The following is a 22,229-nucleotide window of genomic DNA, read 5'->3' on the forward strand; positions in this document are numbered from 1 at the left end:
CTACCATACAGACCTACAAACAAATTATGACAAATTATTCTTATCTGGAACAAACCATGACTAATGAAGAGCTCGGCTTCAGGAGAGCCATACCAAACTTCATTCCAAAATATGGAAATTTAATAGAAAGTACAAAAGGCAGCATGGGACAGCAGAGGGAAAAGGAAACACATCAGTCTTGGGCTTAAATCAGAAAGACAGACAGAAAGAAAGGGAAGATGGGGAGGGTGCAGTGGAGGGGAAAAGATGAAAGGATACACTCCTCTTCAGCAGGAAGAGGTGGGATTGAAGGGAGGGGAAAGGAGGAGAAAGAATAAAAGAAGATAGTTGGGTGATTGCAGCAGTCCACCATTTTAGAGTAGCAGTGAATGGCCGGCAGCCATTATTATGCTAAATTAACCTGGGAGCTCCAGGCCGCCACTCAAGATGGAGGAGAGCCTGACAACAGATAAGAGCTAGTTTACCAACACACACGCACACACACACACACACACGCATACGTAAGGGGCTAAGAAAGAACTCTCCTACCCCCACATTTCCTCTGCCCCACACACACGCACGCACGCACGCACGCGCACACACGCACACACACACGCACGCACGCACACACTTGTGGCTGTGGAGTGGTCAGCAGCATGGCCTTCATTATCATTAGACGCCATTTTCTGCCACAAAGATTACTCACGACTCCTCCTCCAACAAATGCATGCACACAAACACCAAGGGCCTGCCCCCTCACTGCCTGACACACTCACTCCAGGTCTCCTGCATTCCCCGCCCCCAACTCTTTTCCACTGGCCGATGAATGCATAGACGCATGCATGTGGGCGCACGCACACACACTCACACCTCCCCCAGTGCTGACCCCTGCCTGCTGCTTTGGCCCTCCCTTTTCCTTGGGATAAAAGGGGCTGAGAGAAAAAGAGAGACTGAGAGCGAGGAGGAGAGACTAAGGGCCCCACAATGAAACCACCTCTGACTCCCTCATGCACAAACGACCTCCACTCTCTTTGCCTCTACCAATGTATCTCTGGGTGCAGGACAGTCTGCAGAACACAAGTTAAGAACATAGTAGTTGCCCAGAAAGATGAAGAGAGAAAAGCCAGAGAGAACATGTGAGAGGAGGCACAAGTAGCACTAAAGGGCTAACAAAGTGAACCAAAGCTGATATCAACAAACACCAATACGTGCTAGAAGCTCGATCCAGTTGGTCTATATCCTGCTCAGAAGGTTTACACAAATCTGGTCACTATTTGTATAGAATTTAAATGAATACAACTCAAGCCCTTTTTACACTCGACAAAAACCTGCTAACATCTGGCTATTTTTCACAATGTGAAAGGCCTGATCACAAAATGTGTATCAAAGAAAATAGTTCCAAACAAATGCACGATTACCAATATTTGAGTAATATTTAATAAAAGCTTCAGTGAGATGCTGTTTGGGAAGTTACAGTCTTTGTCAATGTAGTTTGATAAAATAGTTTTAACATTTTAGCTTTTTCCTGAGTTTTCCACCTCATTAATGAGAACTAGGAATTATCTTTATGTATTTGTGACCTGTTTTTTTTAAGATTTGTGCCACAGAAAGGTCAGGTAAGTCTTGAGAGAAGCATTGTTTGGTTTGGTCTTTTCAGATCCGCTGTTGATCAGTATCTAGAAAAAAAAACTGATTGATCCTCAGATCCTTCTGTCGAGCCCATTTTCTCTGCTTCACTAAGCCCTGTGATCACTAATGTCTGTGGTAGTCAGGCCTTTCACAGCTCAGAGGTTGTGACTCTGTGGTTCCCCCTGGTTGGCTACATGTGTACTGGACCTAGTGTGTGTTAGTGTTTGCGAACTCAGGTTTATGTATAGACAGTCAAAGAGAACTGCTTAAAGTAACTGACATCAAAATGCACACAACAGATTTCTTTACTGTACCAAACAGATTTCGCCATCTGCAATACTTCCAAAGAAATGTATGTACAGCTAACACTAAGTAACAGAGTCAGTACATTTTCCATCTCCTGGTATCCATCTGAGCTGGCTACCTCCCATTTGACTTATTTCCATCATCATATCTGTACTGTATATGTGGAACTGAAAATGTGACACTTCCACTTAGTGGTTAATGGGGCCAAATGTGTCTCTCAGACTTCTAAGCACTTATGGTGTCAAAACTCACAACTAATAGCACCAGCTGATTAGGTTTTTGTTGAGTTGGCTTTCTACACTTGTATTTCAGTCAGCACATACAACCAAACACACAGACACAATGGCTGCAATGTTGCTCCTACCCAGTTTTCTTGGGGGTCTTGGCCTTGGTTGTGGAGCACTTGGCTTTCTTCTCCTTCGGCTCTTTGGGGGTCTTGCCTGTTTTGGGCGTCTTCGGGGTCTTGGGCTCTTTGGGCTCCTTGCCCTCTGCCTTCTCCTTTGGTTTCTTTTTCCGCTTTTTCTTCTCCTCCACCGATGGTGAACTTCCCTCGACAGTTCCTGTGTCAGTTATCTGTTCACCTGCATCACTTCCTGATCTGGGAAATTCAGATTTTACGTCTTCTTCAGCTCCTCCTCCTTCTCTCGCTGCCTTCTTACCTCCCTCTTCTTCCTCTCCATCCACTACTTTTGCTTTCTTCTTCTTCTTCTTTTTTGGCTTGGTCTCCTGGTCGCTGGGCTGTTTTGTGCTGATAGGTTGGCTGGGCACACCAGCGCCAACAGTCGGCCTTTCAGGAACTTTCACTGAGGCATCGCCTGACGGGTCTGCGGGGGAATGCTGGGGAGAGCAGGAGAAATATATCCATCAATCTGAGTTACTAAGCAACTTTGAATCAAAAACATTTTATAGAAAAAATATCAAGATACCAAAATTAAAATAACCCACTTCAACACTAAGTACTTGGCTTTAGTAGGAAACTTTTGAAAAGATTTGTTAAACACTGGAAACTACATCACAGTCTGCAGGTTCAGCCATGGATGGAGTTGGCCAGAAGCTTTGGAGAAAGCAGGACAAGATACCTCTTTTCTAGTTCTTAAACAATTCAGTCCATTGAATTTGATGATGAAATATATCAGGTCACTGTCAAACAGTCACTTGTTCAGTTGTTTTTTTTCCATTGTCAAGTTAACATATTTAACAGGTTCAAATCACAATTTTTTGAGTTATCAAACAATGACTAGTTTAAAAATTAAAAACATGACATGGAAAATACAATCAAACATTACATAATTATTCGCAGCCTGAGATTTTTCTTTCAAAAGCAAAAAACCCAAATAGAAAGATTTTTTTTGATTACTCAATTCATTGTTTACACTCATCTCAGGAATATCTTTTTGTCTGACCAAGAGTCCAAAACCCAAAGATATTCAGTCTCCTTGCAGAGGACCGAGAAAGCTAACAAAGATTGAAATTGCAAAAACACAAATCAGAATTTTTGCAATTTTTCCTTAAAAAATGACTTGAATTATAATTATTATATTATAATTAATCAATAATCAAAATTACCTCTGGTTAATCTTAACAGTCTGTTGATTAGTAAATCAACAGACTGTTTCAGCTCTAAACTAAAATCACATTAAATGTGGATTAGCCTGAGCACTTGTTCCATGAAGCATGTCTGCTTATGTTTTACTTCAGCACTGGGTCAGTTGTGCCGGTCTGTCAGTCAATACTGCTACACTTTCTGCAGGGTGGAGGTTGAATTTGTCAGTAATGGCGGACTAGAGCAGAGGGGGAGGAGGGGATCCATCCATCTATTCGCGCACATGGCTGCCACCTCCTCCCTCCCCTCAGGACTCCCTGTTGCTACGGTTTCCTCCCTGCTACTGCCTCCTCCTCCAGCAGGGCTAACCTCCGTAAACAAACCGGCTGACACCTCATTTTCCCTCCTCCCTTGCTCTCCTGTAGACTAAATCCTCTCTCCTTCTTCCTCCACCTCCTCATTGCTCCCAAGTAAGCTTTCTGTGACAGGAAACTGGTTACCAGCTGTTGGGAGCCTCTCCAGCTGCCTCTCCTCCCTTTCCCTCTCTTCTATCCCTCCCTCCCTCCCTCCTGCTTCCTCTCTCTCCAGCTGCTCAGGGTCCCAGTAGCAGATGGGAAATCAGGCATCATGACACGAATAAATTATCTCCATACTTCAAAAAGGCACAACGAGGGAGTATGTGTGTGTATCATACGAAAGTGAGAGAGACTATGCCTTTGAGAGTCTGTGCATGTGCACTTCTCTGTGTGTAAGTGTGTCAATGAGGTGTATGTGAGCATCAGCAAGTTTAGAGTAAAATGCTACAGCAGCAGCTCCCCTCTGTACACACACACACACACACACACACACACACACACACACCCTGGTTGTGTTCACATGGACGAGTAAGAGTCCAACTTAAAGTCCACCTCCACTGGAGAATGTTAATGCGCGTGCGCTCACTCACACACACACACACACACACACACACACACACACACACACACACACCAACTGCAAGGTCACATCACACAAACCACTGCACACAAACACCTGCTAGCACACACTTAAAATGAGCCATTTAGACACACGGGAGGCTGGGGGGTAGAGGTGTAGCTAGAGGAGAGAGACAGACAACCAGAGAGGGAGAGAGGGAGACAGATGAGGGGAATGCGTTGCCCAGCGATAAATCTGTCCTCCTGCCAAGCCTCCCAGATAATCAATCACACGAATGACAATGGAGTCACACAAAGTGTTTACACAATCACAAACACACACACACACACACTCTCTCTCAAGTCTGCATCAGATTTGGTGTTTTGCAGGGTGACTCTAGCATGATGGTGTGTGCACATGTACTTGTTTAAATGCAGTTCTCCATCAGGGATGTAAAATTCATCACTCTATATTGTAGCATCATCCACTTCCACACCAGTAAACTGTTAATACCATCATCCATACCTGGGTTTAATAAAGAGATTCATCAAGAACTCACAGCAACAGAAAGGCAGCATGGCTAATACGACTCAGGAGATGAAGGGTGTCGAGTTTCATCTCCATCAGGACAGAGGGGGGATGGAGGACAGAGTGCGAGGATGAGGGCGAGTAAAGAAGGGTGAGGAAGTAGAGGGGGGAGGGAGGGAGAGCAGGAAGAAGAGCGAGATGAAGGGTTAAATCTGTCAGGCAAAAACACTTAAGACTCCCCAATGACAGAGTGAAAGGAAATCCTCTTCGTTCAGCTTCTCCCCTCCCTCTGACCATCCATCCGTCCACTCACCATTTCCCACCATTCAGTAGATCATGGTGTGGTCAGACACACTCATCTACCATAAGGAAGTCCAATCCAACAAGACCAGTCCTGTTTGCTTTTGGCTTCACCTCTGGTTTTCATTCGTCTTGTCACAGAAACAGGAAAGGAATTCCATATCTGCATGTAAGTGTTGTACAATTCAGACCCTGCTCAGACCTGGTATTAACATCCATCTCTGGGGAAAGTGTGAACGCGCCTAAGACGCATTGAGGACGGATTTGAGATCCGATCACTCAGCCCACATTCGGAGGTGGTCTGGGCTTCATGTGGCCACATTCTTTTAGCAATGTGAGTGCAAATGCATCCTGGGCCACATTGAAGACTCACCTCCTCTACTGACGTCCTCTGACACAGTCTAATTAGTCCCAACACAGTCTCATAATTAATGAATGAATCTCTCTCTCTCTCTCTCTCTCTCTCGGCAAAAAACAACAGAACATACCTGTTTATTTGCATATAAAGCCAGGAGTTGAGGTCTAATCAAAAGTGGTGACTCAAGACACATGTTGAGATGCATTGAACACAGTGAACCGACATATTTGGAGCTGAACACTTGTGATGGGATCTCTGAAGACACATGTTGATACCAGGTCTGAACAGGGTCATAATAACACCACTGTAGCATATCAGCGCCGAACAGAAACATTTCATAACTACTGCTATGTCTTCATGTCCACGTCCATTTCTCTATTTGCTTTAACTTGTTTAAATTTTTCAGTATTTTGTTCTAACACACAAAAATATTTGCTCATTAAAGACAAGTTAAAGCACAATGTTTTGCCAGCTAAGTCTAAATCATTCAGCACATGTAAGGAGGGAAACATCTCATCAGACACTAGAGTAGTAGCTGTTGCATTTCTTCCAAAAAATCCCCCAATCACTAAAACACGATGAATCAGCTGGTTGAGACCCAGCTTGGTGAGGTGACTGTTCTCGTATTATCTGTCCTCACAGGAAAACTGTGTCATCTTTCATGATAAGGATGGAACCCAAACTGATCTGCTGTGGTGCTCCACTGGTGATTTTCACTTATGTGCAATTAGGTGTCTGTGGACATGACAGGACTGATGACATGTGCTTCTCAACAGTTCTATCCATCTGATGAACAGATAGCTCACCTGGGTTTAACTGTGCAAAAACAGAAAGGGGAAAAAACAAGTTGCACTATTGAGTTGAGTATGGATATTCATGTGAAACACTCAACATGGATCTCTGATGATATATACACAAACGAGGAGACCAGAAAACGTCATAAGCGAGTCCTCGAAGCTGCAGATCCTTGGTGAGATGATAGTACAGCGGCTCACTGAGGGCATGAGCGGGGGAGGGGCAAGACAGGCATGTTATATGTCAGCTAGAGCGCTGCACGCAACACAGTGTGTGTGTGTGAGATGTAGAATAAAGGTCACAGCACAGCACTCTGCCAGAGTTGTGACCTTGAGCTGCTGACGAAGGCAGGCGCGTGTGTGTGTGTGTGCGTGTATAATAACCATGCTTAGTGAACAGATGGAGCTTAGAGTACCAGACATACAGTCATCATGACTGACTGGCCAGCTTGGGGTGTGTGTGGCTCTTTCTAACAAGTGCATCATGAGGCAAAGAGAGAACTCCCTCCTGTGCAACACACACACACACACACACACACACACACCACTCTGAGTACTACTCTAGATAGGCTATCCTATTTCTCCAGGCACATTTGCCATCCCATTCCAGACCACACTATCCCAAGCCACAATGTCGACGTGTATGTGTGTCTGCATGTGTGGGTACTGACAGGGGCTGCCGGGCCTGCAGCTAGAATCAGGGCGGTGCATGCAACGTGCCCAGGCGAGGACCAGGGGTCACCAGTCAACCTGGCATCTAGGTCAGATGTGCTGGATAAATTAAGTGTGACGGCTGAAATGTCAACCAAGAATCGCTGCAAAGCAGATGAGGAGGTGGGGTGGGGGAACAGTCAGTGAGCAGAAGGGAGCAGCGTGGACGAGAATGATAGAGAAAAAGGGGACTAGATCTCTCTCTCTCACTGTGTGTGTGTGTGTGTGGGGCCACAGGGCTGCTATTGTGTGTGAATGGGTCAGTGGAGAAAGGGGGCTTTGAGTAGCAAAACAAGCTAATGGAAGCCAAGGGCACGTGACGCAGGCAGTGGTGACGGTGCACGCTCACACACACAAACATGGAAGTTGCCATTGAGAACTGCTAACCTCTTCCCACCAGCCTTCTCCTCCTCCTCGTCTTCTTTGCTCGAGATCCTAGACTCCCTCTCTTGAGATCTTTGCTTGTTTTCCCACTTCATTCCTCTTAGTGTTTTCCCCTCCCCCAATCTTTTAATCACCCTCCAGCTTTTTTTTTTTCCTCTCACTGTCTTCTTTTCCAAACTGTCTTCCTGGACATCCGGCTACACAACTGTCTGACTCTCTGGACATCCGGCTACACAACATTAATGGAGAGATGACACCCCTGAATTGGATAAGACGAACAGAGAGACAGACAGGCAGAGAGAGCGGAAAGAGAGGAGACGGGGAGAAGGAGAGACAGGAAGGGAGGTTTCCTCTGCAGAGGAGGGGGAGATGTGGAAGCAAGAGGGAGGAGAGATTATGTTGGTGGCGCCTCTGTGTGTGCACACATGTGTGTATGTGTATTGCACACGTGTCTCAGGATATGCAGCTCACAGGAAACAAACAGCTGCAAAAATCCATTCCCCCCGCACACACACGGAAACACAACCACAACCACACAAGGCCAACAGCAGAAGACACAAAAGGCGAAAAAACACTGATATGAACACACACACAAAACCCCAATGAACCAGGGCCCAATACACCGCTGTGTTTTCAAATGTCATGTACACACACTTTTATGCACACACTGCACACTTCCCTTACACTCTAAACACACACATTCCCCCACCCACATGAAAAATAAACATTCAGATGAAATACACCCACACATAAAAACAAATGCACATAGTTTTGATCTCTGTCACACACAGTGTTGCTACCACATCAAAGCATTTGTTTTTTAAGGAGACTCACCTGTATGTGAGGCACTTTCTGTGGAGTAAGAGGGGGTGAGGAGAGTGGGTGGGAAGCGGGTGGCGTAGGTGCCCATGGGTTGGATCCCTGGTTGGATTGAGGGGGTGTGCTCTGCAGGTGGTGGGTGGGCAGGTGTGTCTGCTGTGTCTGAGCGTTCTGGGTGGGCGGCGCTAAGCCCTGGTTTGCAGCCGGAGCTCCGTGCTGACTGACAGGTGGACACTGGAAACCCATGGGAGAAGACTGCAGGGGCTGCCCACTGCGAGAGGCCTGCTGCTGTGCCTGGAGCAGACGCTGGTCTCCCCCCTGACTAACTGGGGCTTCATGAGGTCCTGGGAGAAGAGACACAGAGAGGAACACAATATCACTACTGACTGTATTAATGTATAACAGCAGTAACTGTGCTTCATCTCCACTGAGATTAAGCCAATACTTCTATTTTCTTTTTTGTGTTTCAGTCACCAAAAGCATTTGTAAAATACAGTAAAAAGAAGATGTTTTTTTTTATACAAGCATCAAAAAGTGTGAGCAACACTTAAAGCAAGACTGAATTCAGAAAAGAAATCAAATAAAATAATAGAAACTTTAGATCTATTTAAACCTTCATCCATTTATCAGTCAAGTGTGAGAGCAAATCTATAGTGGCCGATATCAGGTATATGATCAAGTATCAAGTTGGATGTGAATGTTTCTGAATTACTGCAATCAATTCATCTGTGTACCTATGAGATTTATTAGAGGTACAAGTAACTAAAGGGTTTCTGATTGATCCCGAGTCAAACTGTATTCCAGTTGTGGGCTAGCAACCACAGGACTGCTGCAACAACATTTAGAGTGTGCATCGTCTGTGCTCCTGTGGAAAATCCCCTCGAACAGTTCTAGGGTTGCTGCATCGTCCAACTCTCATGTGGCAATATGTATATGTTTAGAGACTGTGTGTATTTAATGAGGAGGGGACATACAAGATAAACATTTTCTTCTTCAAATATGTGTAATGTTGCCAAGTGCACTCCTAATTTCCACTTCTATGAAGACATAGCAGAATTAGTGTAAAGAAAATCACAACAGAAGAAACATTTTGTGTGTTAGTTCACAACCATCTGTCTAATTCAAAGTAATGAAACTCGGTTGTTTTTCCCCACACACTACATGCAGGGTATGAAAAGAGCAATTCTATCTATCTTTCATCATTTTTCAGTATACCCAACTTATAAATGTTTGTAGTGAGGTTGCGTCTTCTCTAAAGTAAATAAAATGTTTGAATTAGTACCAGTAAAGTAACATAGTTAAAATGCAACATGGGACAACTGACTGGTGCTTACCTTGCTGTTGCTGGAGCTGAGGCCTATTTGGACCCATTTGTGGACCACGCTGTGGCCCCATGCCGGGATACATCTGCCCTGCATTGGAGGGCATGTTGTGGGGCTGCTGGTGTTGTGGGTGTGGGCCAGATAAAGGAGTTTGGGGAGTTCTCTGTGGATGGGGCATAGCATTGGGTGGAGACTGCAGGGCTGTGTACCCTGCAACCTCTGGGGGCCCAGCTAGTCCAGCACTAGGGGGTCTGACCTGCTGGGGAGGAGGGGTTGGGGTTCCCAAAACCCGCATGGGGGACATGGATGAGGGGGAGGGGTAAGATCCCTGAGTTGGGGGGGCAAGGTGGGACTGGGGTTGGTTTTGAGACTGGGGCACATTCTGGGTGTGCTGGGTGTGGTTTAGGGGGTGCATAGGCTGGCCCTGCTGTCCTGCCTGCTGCTGCATAGGGGTAGAATGGGTTTGAAGGGGCTGGGGTTGGTGTGGTGGTGCAAGGGGATAACGCTGCCCCTGCTGCCCAGCTGCTGGGCCTGATCCCTGGTTAAACCTCTGGCCAAGCTGCCCTGGTCCCATGGCCTGGGTGGTGTTAGTACTGATGTTAGTATTAGCACTCTGGCCCATCCCAGGTCCAATGGCTCCATATTGGGCCTGATAGCCAGGGTACTGGCCCCCTCCAAACCCCCCCATGCCCTGTTGGTGCTGGTGGGTGTGTGGGGGTTGTCGGGATGGGGAGTGTGGGTATCGGGGTGTGTGACCCATGTTGGGATAGCCCTGGGGTTGTGGCTGGGGCTGTCTCATCTGGGCCCCGCCCATTCCAACATGTCCCAAGTAGTGAGATGGGTCCTGAGCAGGAGGGGGTGCCATGCTCTGTGGAGCGTAGTGTTGGTTCATGCGAGCTGCATTAGGTGTAGGTGGGCCTTGCATCCCACCATAGTTGCCTTGTGACATCTGGTAGCCTCCAATCTGATTAGGGCCGCCCCCTGGTTGTGGCGGAGGCTGCTGATAAGCTGATCTGCTCTGCTGCTGCTGGCCCCAAATTCCTCCACCACCACCGCCGCCTCCTCCTCCTCCTCCTCCTCCTCCTCCTCCAGCATCACCTGGGTACCCATGGCAGGGGTTGCTTGAGTTAGCTGGGTTATTATGGTAGTGGGACGCCATGCCATTCATGGCTGGATTCACATTTGGTGGCCCCTGGGTGGGGCCATTCTGGGCCATCATTCGTCCACCAGGGGTGCCAGACTGCTCGTAGCCTGTGTAGGGGCTGTGGTCGTACATTTGCCCCAATTTAGGCTGTCCTGGGCCACTCCCAGCGCCATGGATCATCCCCTGGTGGTAACCTCTGTTTCCCTGGTGCTCATGGTTCAGAGAGGGGTTATTCTGCTGGGCTAGAGGGTTGGACTGGCCAGGGGCAGGCTGCTGAGGAAAGCAGCCTCCTAAACCATCTAATCCATCTGAGAACAACCCTGCATCGTCCCCAAATAAACTCAACATCCCTGGGTCCGCCATGGCTGGGTGGGGGGCCCTCAGATGGAGGGGACTAGATGGATGGTGTGTTGTGCAGTGAGGAGCTAATCACCTAGCTGCTTATTTGAAGCTTGTTACTCCATGGTCCGCATTAGTTCCTGGAGAGAGGGAGGAAAGATACAGAATTATTTCTAAAAGTTTCGTAATTTCAAATCCATTGGTTATGAAATATCTTACTTTATGTCACCAGTTTTAACCAAAGCTGTTCACTTTTTCTGGAGCAAACTTACTCCAATCAACTGGCTAAAAACCATGGGAAGATTTTAACACCACCAACCACAAGCAACTGCATAATTTGATCTCATTGTTTGGATTGTTTTTGATTATGCTTAGTCTCACACCAGATAAATTTTAGACAATAAATAGGAATTAAAAAAAAAAAAAATCACAATACTGTTCAGCTCAAGTTTATAGTTTCCCTAAAGGGCTTGTCCTCCTTTAGATGGTATATCATGCAAACTCATTTGTTTGAACATTTCAGCAACAGATTAACTTCCATGTTTAGCAGGTTAATCAGTTGTAACCAACCCAGAAAAAAACATGGCCCAATTGGAAAAAAAACTCCTCATTCAGACACCCCAAAACACACACACTTCATATTAGCACTCCCTCCAAACCCTCCCCCACCTCCATTTTACAACCGAACAAAAGAGCTTCTTTCTTTTTCAACACACACTTGAAGTCATTGAATGTGTGTGTGTTAGAACAAAGGGCCCAGCAGATGCAACTCTGTTTGAACAGCAGCAGCTGCCATCCAGTCAGCCAGCAATCAGCCAGCCAACAGACCAGGGAGGTTTTCTATTCACCAGTCAGTAGTTCGCAACTAGGTTAGCAAGCCATTTAACTGGCTGACTAGCCAGTCAGTCAGTCCTGGCAGATGTATGAAAACAAGGACCTGTGCATGTCTGTTGATCTCCCTGGGTATGAAAGGAAAATAAACACGCATACAACAAGCCTTTAGCTGTCTTAAAGTATTTGTGTGTAAAAATCTGAAAAACTGAGGACTGTAGAGATGTGTAAATATAATCAACATCTGAGGGACAGGGTGGCCTACCCAACACCCCCGTCTATGTGAATGAGAGGGTGAAGGTACTGTAGGTGGATCTAAGCATGCATGAACAAGTAGGTGTAGGCCATATTGGAGACTGAGACGGGGAGGAGATGGGGGAGGTTTGCTTGTTGCTTCAATGCACTGCACAAAACACCCAATTCAACTTCTAATGCTACGGATTTCCCCTCCCCCTCTTCACCTCATTTCTTTCCTTCTCCACACTCCTCCTCACTTATTGGTTCATTACAGAGACCAGCAGGTATCAGGGCAAAATGTTTGATTACATACTCAAATGAAACAGTGTGCATGAATTATTCATTTTTCCTTTGTAATAAATATTGTGCACAACTAAATAATTAAATTGCGCCGCATCAATTACTTAATTCTCCCACTCAAATAAGGTTAATAATGTTGTTACTGTAGCAGACAGCAAAAACCTTAAGTGTTAGCAGCAGGCTAACAGCTGTGTTTGACTGTACAGCCTGCTCAGGCATATCCCATGATTCATTCGGCGAGAGGTAGGGTACATCCTGGACAGCTCAGTAGTCTATCACAGAGCTGTCAGGATTTACAGTCAAATGAACCCTTTTGGAACAACAGAAAACAACCGGCTATAGAAGAAAGAAATGGCAGATCCTGAATGACAGTGGAGCAGTATTGTTTGTGCTAGTGTTTGTTAAAGTTATGGCATATTTCACATAAACACTGCTGCTTCCTGTCACAAGGCTGATGTTTTCTCTTTGGGATGAAACCGATGTGTTCAGCCTTCCACAACTTGTTTTACTGCTAGTAAACTTGAAACTGCAACAAAAATACAACGTAATATATAAAAAGGAGTGTGATACACAATGTATTATTACTGTTGTTGTTGATAGTAATTGCCAGGTAAACAAGGGTTCCTATCAACAGACTAAAACAAATTACACAATGGTTTTTGGGTTAAATGGACTTTTGATATTCACAATAACATGTCATTTATCCAGCTGTTCCATTTACCAGTTCTGTTACTTCTATCTATATGTTGCAAGTTACAGGAAAGCACTTTCCAGCCATCATCTGTGTGGCTGTTTAAAAATTTGCCATCTTAAATGATGCTGCACTGGTAGAGTCACAGTGTAAACACTACTACAGAAACAAGACAAACAGGACTATGTCAAAACCTAGTATATGGCTGCACAGTGGATGGTTAGCGTGCAAAAATGAGGACATAGTTGAAAACTGTTGTGGAAACTAAGCCTAGTCAGTTTCAGCCCTTTATCTGTTTGCTTCTCTCCTACTCAGATGTGTAGTATTTATATAGAGCTGAATTCACAATAAAGCCATTTTTAAAGTTTTCTGTTTCCATTGTCAGACAAGAACAGGTCTGAAATCGTCACTGAAATGCATCCCATTAAGACCACATGTTAACCAGCAGTCATTGTCAAGCCATTGCCAAGTTAAAATCCTAAAAGCACAAAGTCATCTGACAAAAATTACCAAACACTTAAAGACAAAGATGGTGCTGTGATTTTGACAGTTTTTACTTGAAAAATGATAAGATACAAAGTTATAAGCACCAGAATCTCTTACTTATTTTGTCTCTCTCAAAACTCACAGCCTCCATCCTGGTAACAACATGCTGCTCTGCCACTCGCTGAACAGAGCAGACATCTTGCCTCTCCCTCATGGGGGAGTACAAGCAACTGCCTTTACAGGAAAATAGCTAAGGTATGTCCAAAAAGATGTTAGATTAATCGCTACCTGCCTTTGTGAAACAAGTTTGCTGAGTTGGTGACACTGCACTGATGTGAACTGCCACCTAGTAATGGTGTAACTTCATAACTCAGTCACGTGGTGTTCTGCTGACCAATGGTCCAACGGTGATCCATCCACTCTATCACGGACATTTGCCGTACTCACATGGGAGAAAACTACAGAACGATTATTCATTTACTTGTTAGAACTGTCTTAAGTGTTTTATCAAGTTCGTCAACAGGCTCCATCCAACACCACCCAGCCAATTCATTCTGCTCTGCAGTGGACAGCTGAGCTGCGTTCAGAGATACCGTAATCTCTGATCGACAAATTACACTACAGTGACAATGATAAGATAACTTAAGAACCTATCTATTGTTGTTTGTTTTGTTTTTTTTTGTTTTTTTTTTTTTTTTTAAATTGGCTTTATTAGGTTATATCAGCTGATATACAGTCAGGCTTTTGGAAAGCAAAAAAAAAGCAAGTTAAACTGATATTCTTCGATCTATTAAGCAAGAACTGTGCAGGGTATAATTCCTGAATATATTTCAAGTAATTATACATTAACAATAACCAAGAACAAACCATTTTCTTCCAGTTCTAGTCTCTAGTAGCCCCAATGTTCCTTGATTAGATTTATGAGTTGGTTTAGTGTATTGCCAGACTACCTAATGTTCAATGTCTAATTTCTAATTCTGTCAGGCCCTTGGGGCTGTTGGCCATCTGCAGGGAGCATCCATTGTTGTTGTGTAAATAGCAGTTTACAAGCCCATTCCTCCATGATTCTCTGAACTACTGGGACAGGTGATACTCCACTTTTTACTATATTACATTCAGCAACAGGCAAGGACAGGCAAGACAAGCACAGTTAATTAACACTTCATCAGTAGCACTCAGGCACAGATATCTGCTTAAACAGTGCTACTATATGTTGTACCATGTAATTTCCTCTGTGTTCTGATGGCTCAGTTGCTAATACAGTATTTAAGTCAAGCAGACTGACATCAATGTATTTTCCACAGTAGCTGCTTATAACTAAAAAGCCAGCATTACATCCATACTCACGTACAGCAATATTTAATTGATTGATGATTAATTTGTTCAGTCAACAATTTAATGAAATTATTACTTTGTTCTGCATACCCAGAGAAGTAGCCGACAGATACAACGTATATTATCAACTGATTTAAGCTAATTACAGATATATCAGTATCCGTGTTTATAAGCACGAAAGTAAGTCATGAAGAGTCAAAGACAGGTACTTGAGCCATTTAATTAATTTAATCACTAATTACTATGGCTCCAAGGTGCCCTTTTGTGTCAAAAGCAAATGAAATGGTCAAAGTTGTCATTCCGGCCTGTTAAACTTGGACAGCTCGTGCAGCTGGAAATCAAAGTCATAGGTGCATCTCCCATCTCCACACAGGATCTGTGGAGCTCAGCCAGAGTGACCACCATGGCCCTTCTCCCTGAGAGACATGGGAGACGCCGAGTCTAAATTTCAAGGGTCTGAATACTTATGTCAATGTGATATTGAGTCTTTTAATTTGTAAAATTATCTAAGTCTGTTTTCACTTTGTCATTATGGAGTGTAGGGCTTAAATGATTCCTCAAGAAACTTGATCAACTAAATTAATAAAAATCATCAACCCAAATTCTTTGCATCAAAGCTTTGCTTAATCCACAGCTCATCACCGTTAGATATACAGGTACTGGTTTCATGCTAGATCACATCATATTGCCATTTAAATTTGAATTATAACTATGAGTAGTGATGTCATCACATGCATACAGATGCAGGAGAGAGAGTGAGCTGGGTTTAGTTTTGACAGATATCTGTGTTCTTTTCTCTTTTTATATTTTCTTCTTTAATACAAAAAAAGTAGTTCTTATCTGATTACTCGATAAATCGGTAGAATACTTGATTACTGAAATAACTGATTACTAAAATAATCGATAGCCGAAGCCCTAATGGAGTGTGATGTTTAGATTGATGAGGGAATTTATCTTAGCATAAAGCTGTAAAATAACAAAATGTGAAAAATTAAAGGAGTTTAACACTCATATATAAATATATACACACAGCTATTGGAAACCTTGTGTTCAGCTACTACATCCACAGTACTATAAGCAGCATGTATGAAACACTGTTGTTACATCACTTCCTGTGTATTTCAATCACTACAGGAAGAAAACTAAGTGTGTGTATGTGTGTAGCAGGTGAGAGTAATCAAGTGTAATTTCACATCCTTTGCTGCAAGCTACTACAAAGGCAACTGATTTCCTGTCAGTTCTGCCAGACACACTACATTACACTGTAAATTCTACAATAAAGAATAAATGTCGCTGTATAAGCACATGTTGGCTTCTCGGTGTGTGTGAGAGCCTGTGCATTTGTGTGTCAGCCTTGAGGCTTTCATCAGATCACAGCTCTGGTTAAAAGTAGGAAGGTAAGAGCAGTAAATTCTCCCTCAGTCATGGAGCAGACGGGCCTTTGCTCCTCTTCCTCTTCCATTTCAGCCCAAGCTTGAGCACTCTTCTCTGTCTCACAGCAAACACACACACAGTTTGACACTAAGGCCCAGCTGTTACTGTGGAGGGAATTAGGTGAACGGTCAATGTGCCGATTTAGACGTCAAATCTCATCAAAGGATGAGGCATTTAGCCAACCACACCCCCCTCTCCTCCCCCTGCTGTAACCTACACGTGGTGAGGAGTCCAGAGGAGGTAAGACCGAATCTGTCCCAACAACCACGAGGAACCGTAGACAGGTTTGCAAAAATGTTGATTCTGGTTTAGGTTTTGCTGTAGCACTTCACTGTCCAAATTCATCTGTGAAAATAAAAGTGCTGGCACATCGAATACAGTCAAGTGAACATCTCAGATGCTCTTTTAAAGGAGCATAACATTTTCTATATTCATAATATGATGAACGATATGCAACAAAATCATATTGCCATTATACTGAGGGATATAGCAACTGTGATAAGTGTGTAATGGTAATTTTTGCATTTCATTTTCATTGAAAAATAACGATGATGTGATTGTTGATGGGGTCTGTGCCAAACAAGCATGAATATGATTTGTAGGCTGGGCCAACTCTGTAGCACCACACCAGTTCATTTATAGTGGTGTGCTGTGACACATTTTACCTTGATCAAAAAACTGAAGCTCCTGCGATTTGGATATTGCACCATATTGCATTTTCAATAATATTTTGATGAATTGTTTAGCCCTTATTCATAACTTTTCCCAAGTGCATGAAACTGCTGTGTAGGGTCTTGGCATCTGATAGGTCTTCACACTGGACTCATATCAGTGGTAACTGTAGCAACACACCCACACCAACACAGGCCCTTACATTTTGATTCAGTGCTACCATCAGTGTGAACATGTCCACATCATAGTGATGTAGTATGCCCTCGGAGACCAATCAAGTGAAACAGAAGTGTTAAAAAGCCAGATTTGAGTCATCTCCATCTGTCACTGTAGTCACTCACTTTGAATGAAATAGCACTGATCATAATGCACGTGTTGTCATTGACCTGTATGTTGTCAGACAACTTCAGAACAAATATATAGTTCTGATCTGCTCATTTTTGTTGCCATCTCTTTGGACAAAATAATTCTGAATACACCAACTGGGCTGTGAGAAATTGTGATTTCTGTTTTTTAATGACATTCTATGGACCAAATGAGTAATCAGTTAGCTGAGGAAATAACTGACAGTGATATGTAAGTAAATAATTATTAGTTGCAGCCCTTACACCACAGCATTACTACTGATCTGCCTTCCTCTTTTACCTTCAACATGGGGTAAAATACTTGGTGGTTAACCTGTGTGTGTGTGTGTGTGTGTGTGTGTGTTACAAGCAGCCCTTCAGGCTCCTGTCCTACAGGGCTTTCAATGAACTATTCACTGCCAGAAAGAGAAAGCAATAGTGACACAACTGAGAAGTTGTGTTCAGTTATGTGGCTTCATGAGAAGACACTGATATTATCAGCGTTTTCAGAGGTGACAGCTTGTACATGCTCAACCTCCCAAAAAAAGAGGCCAGTTTCAAGGGAAATTATGAGTGATTATTATTATTTTTTAATAATTTATTTGTATTATTATTATTATTATTATTGTTATTATTATTATTATTATTAGTGATTCCAAATACAGCGATAGATACTTTGTCCAACACTCAGTAACAATCTAAGCTCATATTAGTCATGAAATGAAAAACTTGCATAATGTCTGATCAGTTGCATATATTCCTACAACATTAGTAATAACATGAGTACTGAAGATTCAATGAGTTCTCAGTATTCACGGGTAATCCCTCTGCCTCCATTGCAATCTCAACTACACACCTGTAAAAATCTGTTACTTTATCTTGCACAGTTGTGATATTATTGTGCTGACGAAATAAAATCTGACAAAAAAAAAAATCAGACAAACCTGTCGCAGTCCTCAACACCTCAGTACCACCTCTGTGGTAGTTCCCATAGCTGTATATTTACCAGCTACACACCGTCTTGGCTGGTAAAGACACACACACACTATTAAATGCTATTTTTTTATATATATATATATATATATATATACACACACACACACACACACACACACACACACACATACACATGTACATATATAAATAGCATTTAGTAGCATTGGAACTAACAAATATATTCATAATCGATAATTAAATAATGATCAGCAGCAATTTTAATAAACTGACTGATTGTTTGGTCTAAAAAAAAAAACAAACATACAAAAAAACCCTGAGTATAGGACGACATCTTTAACCTGCATCTATTGTAAGACCAAGAAAAGAAGTGATATATCTGGTATTTGACAGGACTTCAGTTATTATCAAAATAGCTGCCAATTAAATTCATTTGATTGAACAATAAATTAATCAACTAACTCTTGCAGCTACAATAGACGGCAATAATGCAGTCGTAGTATATTGTGACCTAAAAGTACTGCCACGATGCAGTTGTGGGGAACTGGTTATTCCTGAGAAATGAACCGAAGCAGTGTGAGCAGCTGAGATAGTTTCAGGATGGGAACAAAGCCTTTCTTTTGATCCTCTTTAGGGTTGTAACTCTAAGCAAACTATGTGCCAAAATAAAACATGAGAAACTGTGTCACCACTTTGACCTTTCAGACGCCGTTTTATTATCCAGTTTAAACAAAGTGAGACCAATTATAAAAAAGGGTTCGATTCTGTGACTGCTGGAGGTAGCCACATGAGCCTGAGTCCAACAACATAATTAACAGCTCCACAAGTTTCTCTTCACCTGAAACCACAAGTAATCATCAAGTGGCTCTGACATGTATAGTTTTAGCCGATTTGATAAATGAAGTGGCGATCACCAGCTAGGCTCAGGAATTCACACTGACTGTGCAGCTCTGTCAAACCACAATTATCAAGGCCATCCCTTCAGCCAAGCCAAAACCACAGAATATCACTGCCAAGTTAGTGCAATTGAATGGCCTCTCTAGCAGCCAGCAGCATTACACAGGCATTCACTGTAGTGCATTAGAGATGAGCCTTCATTTAACAGAAACCCAAACAGGAACTCTAATGAAAACACACATCAATGCGCAAACCCAACACAAAGTTCCACTCATTTTAACAGACAAATATATAGTGAACCTTACAATAAGATGTATTTTTAAAATACTAAAACTCATCACAGTATTGTGTGCACTTTAAATGCATGTCATCGTCTCGTGCTGATACATTAGTTGGCTATCAAATGTGAAAAAACGTGTGTCAACACAGATGGGTAACCATGTGTCAAATTTCTAGTCCTACCAGTCCCTACACCAGCTGATACAACTGCTGAGTTCTTCCAGACTGAGTGAAGGTGTGTTAGTCTGACGTCACCTTGTGTAAACTGTGATTGGAATGAAAACCTGCAGGCGCTTGGTCCTCTTTGGCACAACTAATTTTTCTATTTTTATTTCTAAACATTTTTGACAGCCTGTCTGACCTAGTCTAAGGAATCGGGTGGATAATTTGCACGTCTCCCTCCAGATGCACTGAGTCAGATCTGAGAGATAAAAATTATCCTATATCAGTTTATTTTAACAAAAAGACATAAGGAAGTTTGGTGATTTTATCTGTCCCAACTGATCTTAAGTGCTGTAATTGACCATACAAATCTAAATCAGTCTGCAGTGACGAAACAAAGGAGGAAGAGTGATCAGCCAACGGCGACTGAATGCAGGCCTGTCCGTGCTGTCAACAGTTTGGCGGCTAAACTGTCTGTAGCCTCCAGGCTTTACAACAGGAAATCTCTGCCATGTCAACAACACCATGTTTCCTCTGAGACGCAAGCAGGCAGGCACAGACAAACAAAACAAAGCCAAAGAAACAAACTACACCAAAAGCTCAGCAGACACAACCTAAATAGATACATGAAGTGAGTGATCTCTCTCTTCCTCTGGTGAACACGTGTGCACCCACCCACCTCCCATTACCACTAGGATCTAAGCCGCTATAATTTATACCTTTGTTCCCAAATGGAGGACAGCATGCAGGAGCTGGCTAGCTGTGTGTGTAATTACGCTCAAGTGAGGGGATGCAGGGCCGTGTGTTTGGGGCTGGGATTTGAGGCCCGGAAGGAAGGAAGAGAGAAGAGGAGGAGGGGGGGTCTAGAGAGTGAGAGAAGAAAGAGAGAAGCAGTGAAGCTAGAGAAAATCTGGTTATGTTACGCACGGCTGCTTCGTTAATGGACAGTGTGTGTATGCGCAGTGTGCATGTCGGGCAGTTTGTGTGTGTTTGGAGGATAGAGGTGGGCAGTGGGGGTGGGTCAGCAGGAAAGGGCTGTGTTTATCCAATCTGTTCCCTGCCTTTACCATGTGGTAGGAAAAACCACTGGCCAGCTCTCAGCCTGATCACAGAGGACACAGAGGGCGAGAGACAGGCACATGAGAAGGGGTGGGGGCAAGGAACCTGCTAGTGGGGGGAGAGAGAGTGTGTGCGTGCATGTACCGATTGAGCTAAAAGAACCTGTTAAATGGTTTCTGAAAGTAACTGTCTAGTCTCTGGAAATCTAAATGTATCAACTAGAGAAAGAGAGGGATGAAGAGAAAACAGAAGTCCAGCACAACACAAAATTTATTGTCACATTATAAATTATTGTTTGAATTCTTCCACATTCAGTGATTATAAAGACGATGAGCTGAGCAGCCTCTGTTGAAAGTAAAGTTCTATCAAGAATGATGCAGATCTGCCAAACTGATCGGCTCAAACAGTAACAAAACTGCTGTAGATCTTAAAAACCTTACAAGAGCGAATTCACACATCTACCTGGGATGTGACCTCCACAGAAACTGACTTTATTCAAGTTACTGCACATGGGGGTTTCACAACCTACGAAACCAAATCAATATTTTGCCCAGAACACTTGCCCAGTAACGCACGAAGGAGGGAATTTATTTCAAAAATACTTTTGGTTGTGATTAGCTGTCGGGTCATCTCTAGTCATTAACTAAAGAGGTCACTAGATACTTATGGCTTGAAATTGCATTTACAGTGGGCTGTAAAGAGCTGATGCAAATCATGCAAGATTTGTGAGACAAATCTGGGTCACATTCCGATCGGCCTTCATATGTGGTAAGGTCAATGGAATAATTTTGAATCTTATAAAGCCAGAGTCCCACATGTGTAACTCCAGAGTGATGGCTCCTTAACAGATCTTTGCAGCTGTCTCTCTGCTGCTCTTTGACTGTGAGCACTGACTGTAGAGTAAGGTTATCAGAAAGTGAGTAGGTTTCCATTCACCTGTTTTATGTGCAATTTAAAAAAAAAAAAAAAGGATTTCTGGAAAAAAGGTTCAATTTGATTTGGAAAAGTTGATGTATTAATTAAAGCTAAATGAAAAGTCCAATGGAAACAGACTTAGTGAATAAATCACAAACCAAAAAAAACACAAACCATGTGACTTAGACATCAACTGACACATCCGCTAGAGACGAAAAATAGACCAAAACATCAGATTAGTATGAGACTGCAAAATTCCTCAAAATCATTTAAAAAAAAAAAAATCAAAAATACCATATTTTCATTATGTTTTTTACAATGTTTTTAACAGTTTGAGGTTTGATTGATGTCTTGTAATTACATCATTGTCTTCTTCTGCAATGGTTATACCCAGCTCTATCTATTTTCTCAAAATTCAAAATGTGGTGCCACGTTTGGATGGAAACCTAGCAACTTTTGCTGTGGACTGGGAACAAACTGATTTCTGATCTAAACTCAATATACACTCAGGACTTTTATTAGGAACCGGGATTGGCTTGAGCTGACAGAAAAGCTACAGTAA

The 22,229-nt window shown here is 43.0% G+C and overlaps 1 protein-coding gene across 4 annotated transcripts in view; it reads right to left on the reverse strand.

The window, feature by feature from the left end:
* chd7 (chromodomain helicase DNA binding protein 7) overlaps positions 1–22,229 on the reverse strand; it is a 71,613-nt gene that overhangs the window by 42,096 nt on the left and 7,288 nt on the right. For all 4 annotated transcript variants that reach the window (XM_071490268.1, XM_071490267.1, XM_071490266.1 and 1 more), the window contains exons 2-4: positions 9,601–11,211; positions 8,282–8,610; positions 2,279–2,751 (exon numbers count right to left, since the gene is read on the reverse strand). In XM_071490268.1, the coding sequence (XP_071346369.1) occupies positions 2,279–2,751; positions 8,282–8,610; positions 9,601–11,095 (2,297 nt within the window). In that variant the 5' untranslated portion in view covers positions 11,096–11,211. The remainder of the gene's footprint in view (positions 1–2,278; positions 2,752–8,281; positions 8,611–9,600; positions 11,212–22,229) is intronic.

Source organism: Trachinotus anak, unplaced genomic scaffold, assembly GCF_046630095.1.
Source record: "Trachinotus anak isolate AG129_WGS33_773 ecotype Australia unplaced genomic scaffold, CSIRO_AGI_Tana_v1 ptg000012l, whole genome shotgun sequence".
NCBI lineage: Eukaryota > Metazoa > Chordata > Actinopteri > Carangiformes > Carangidae > Trachinotus > Trachinotus anak.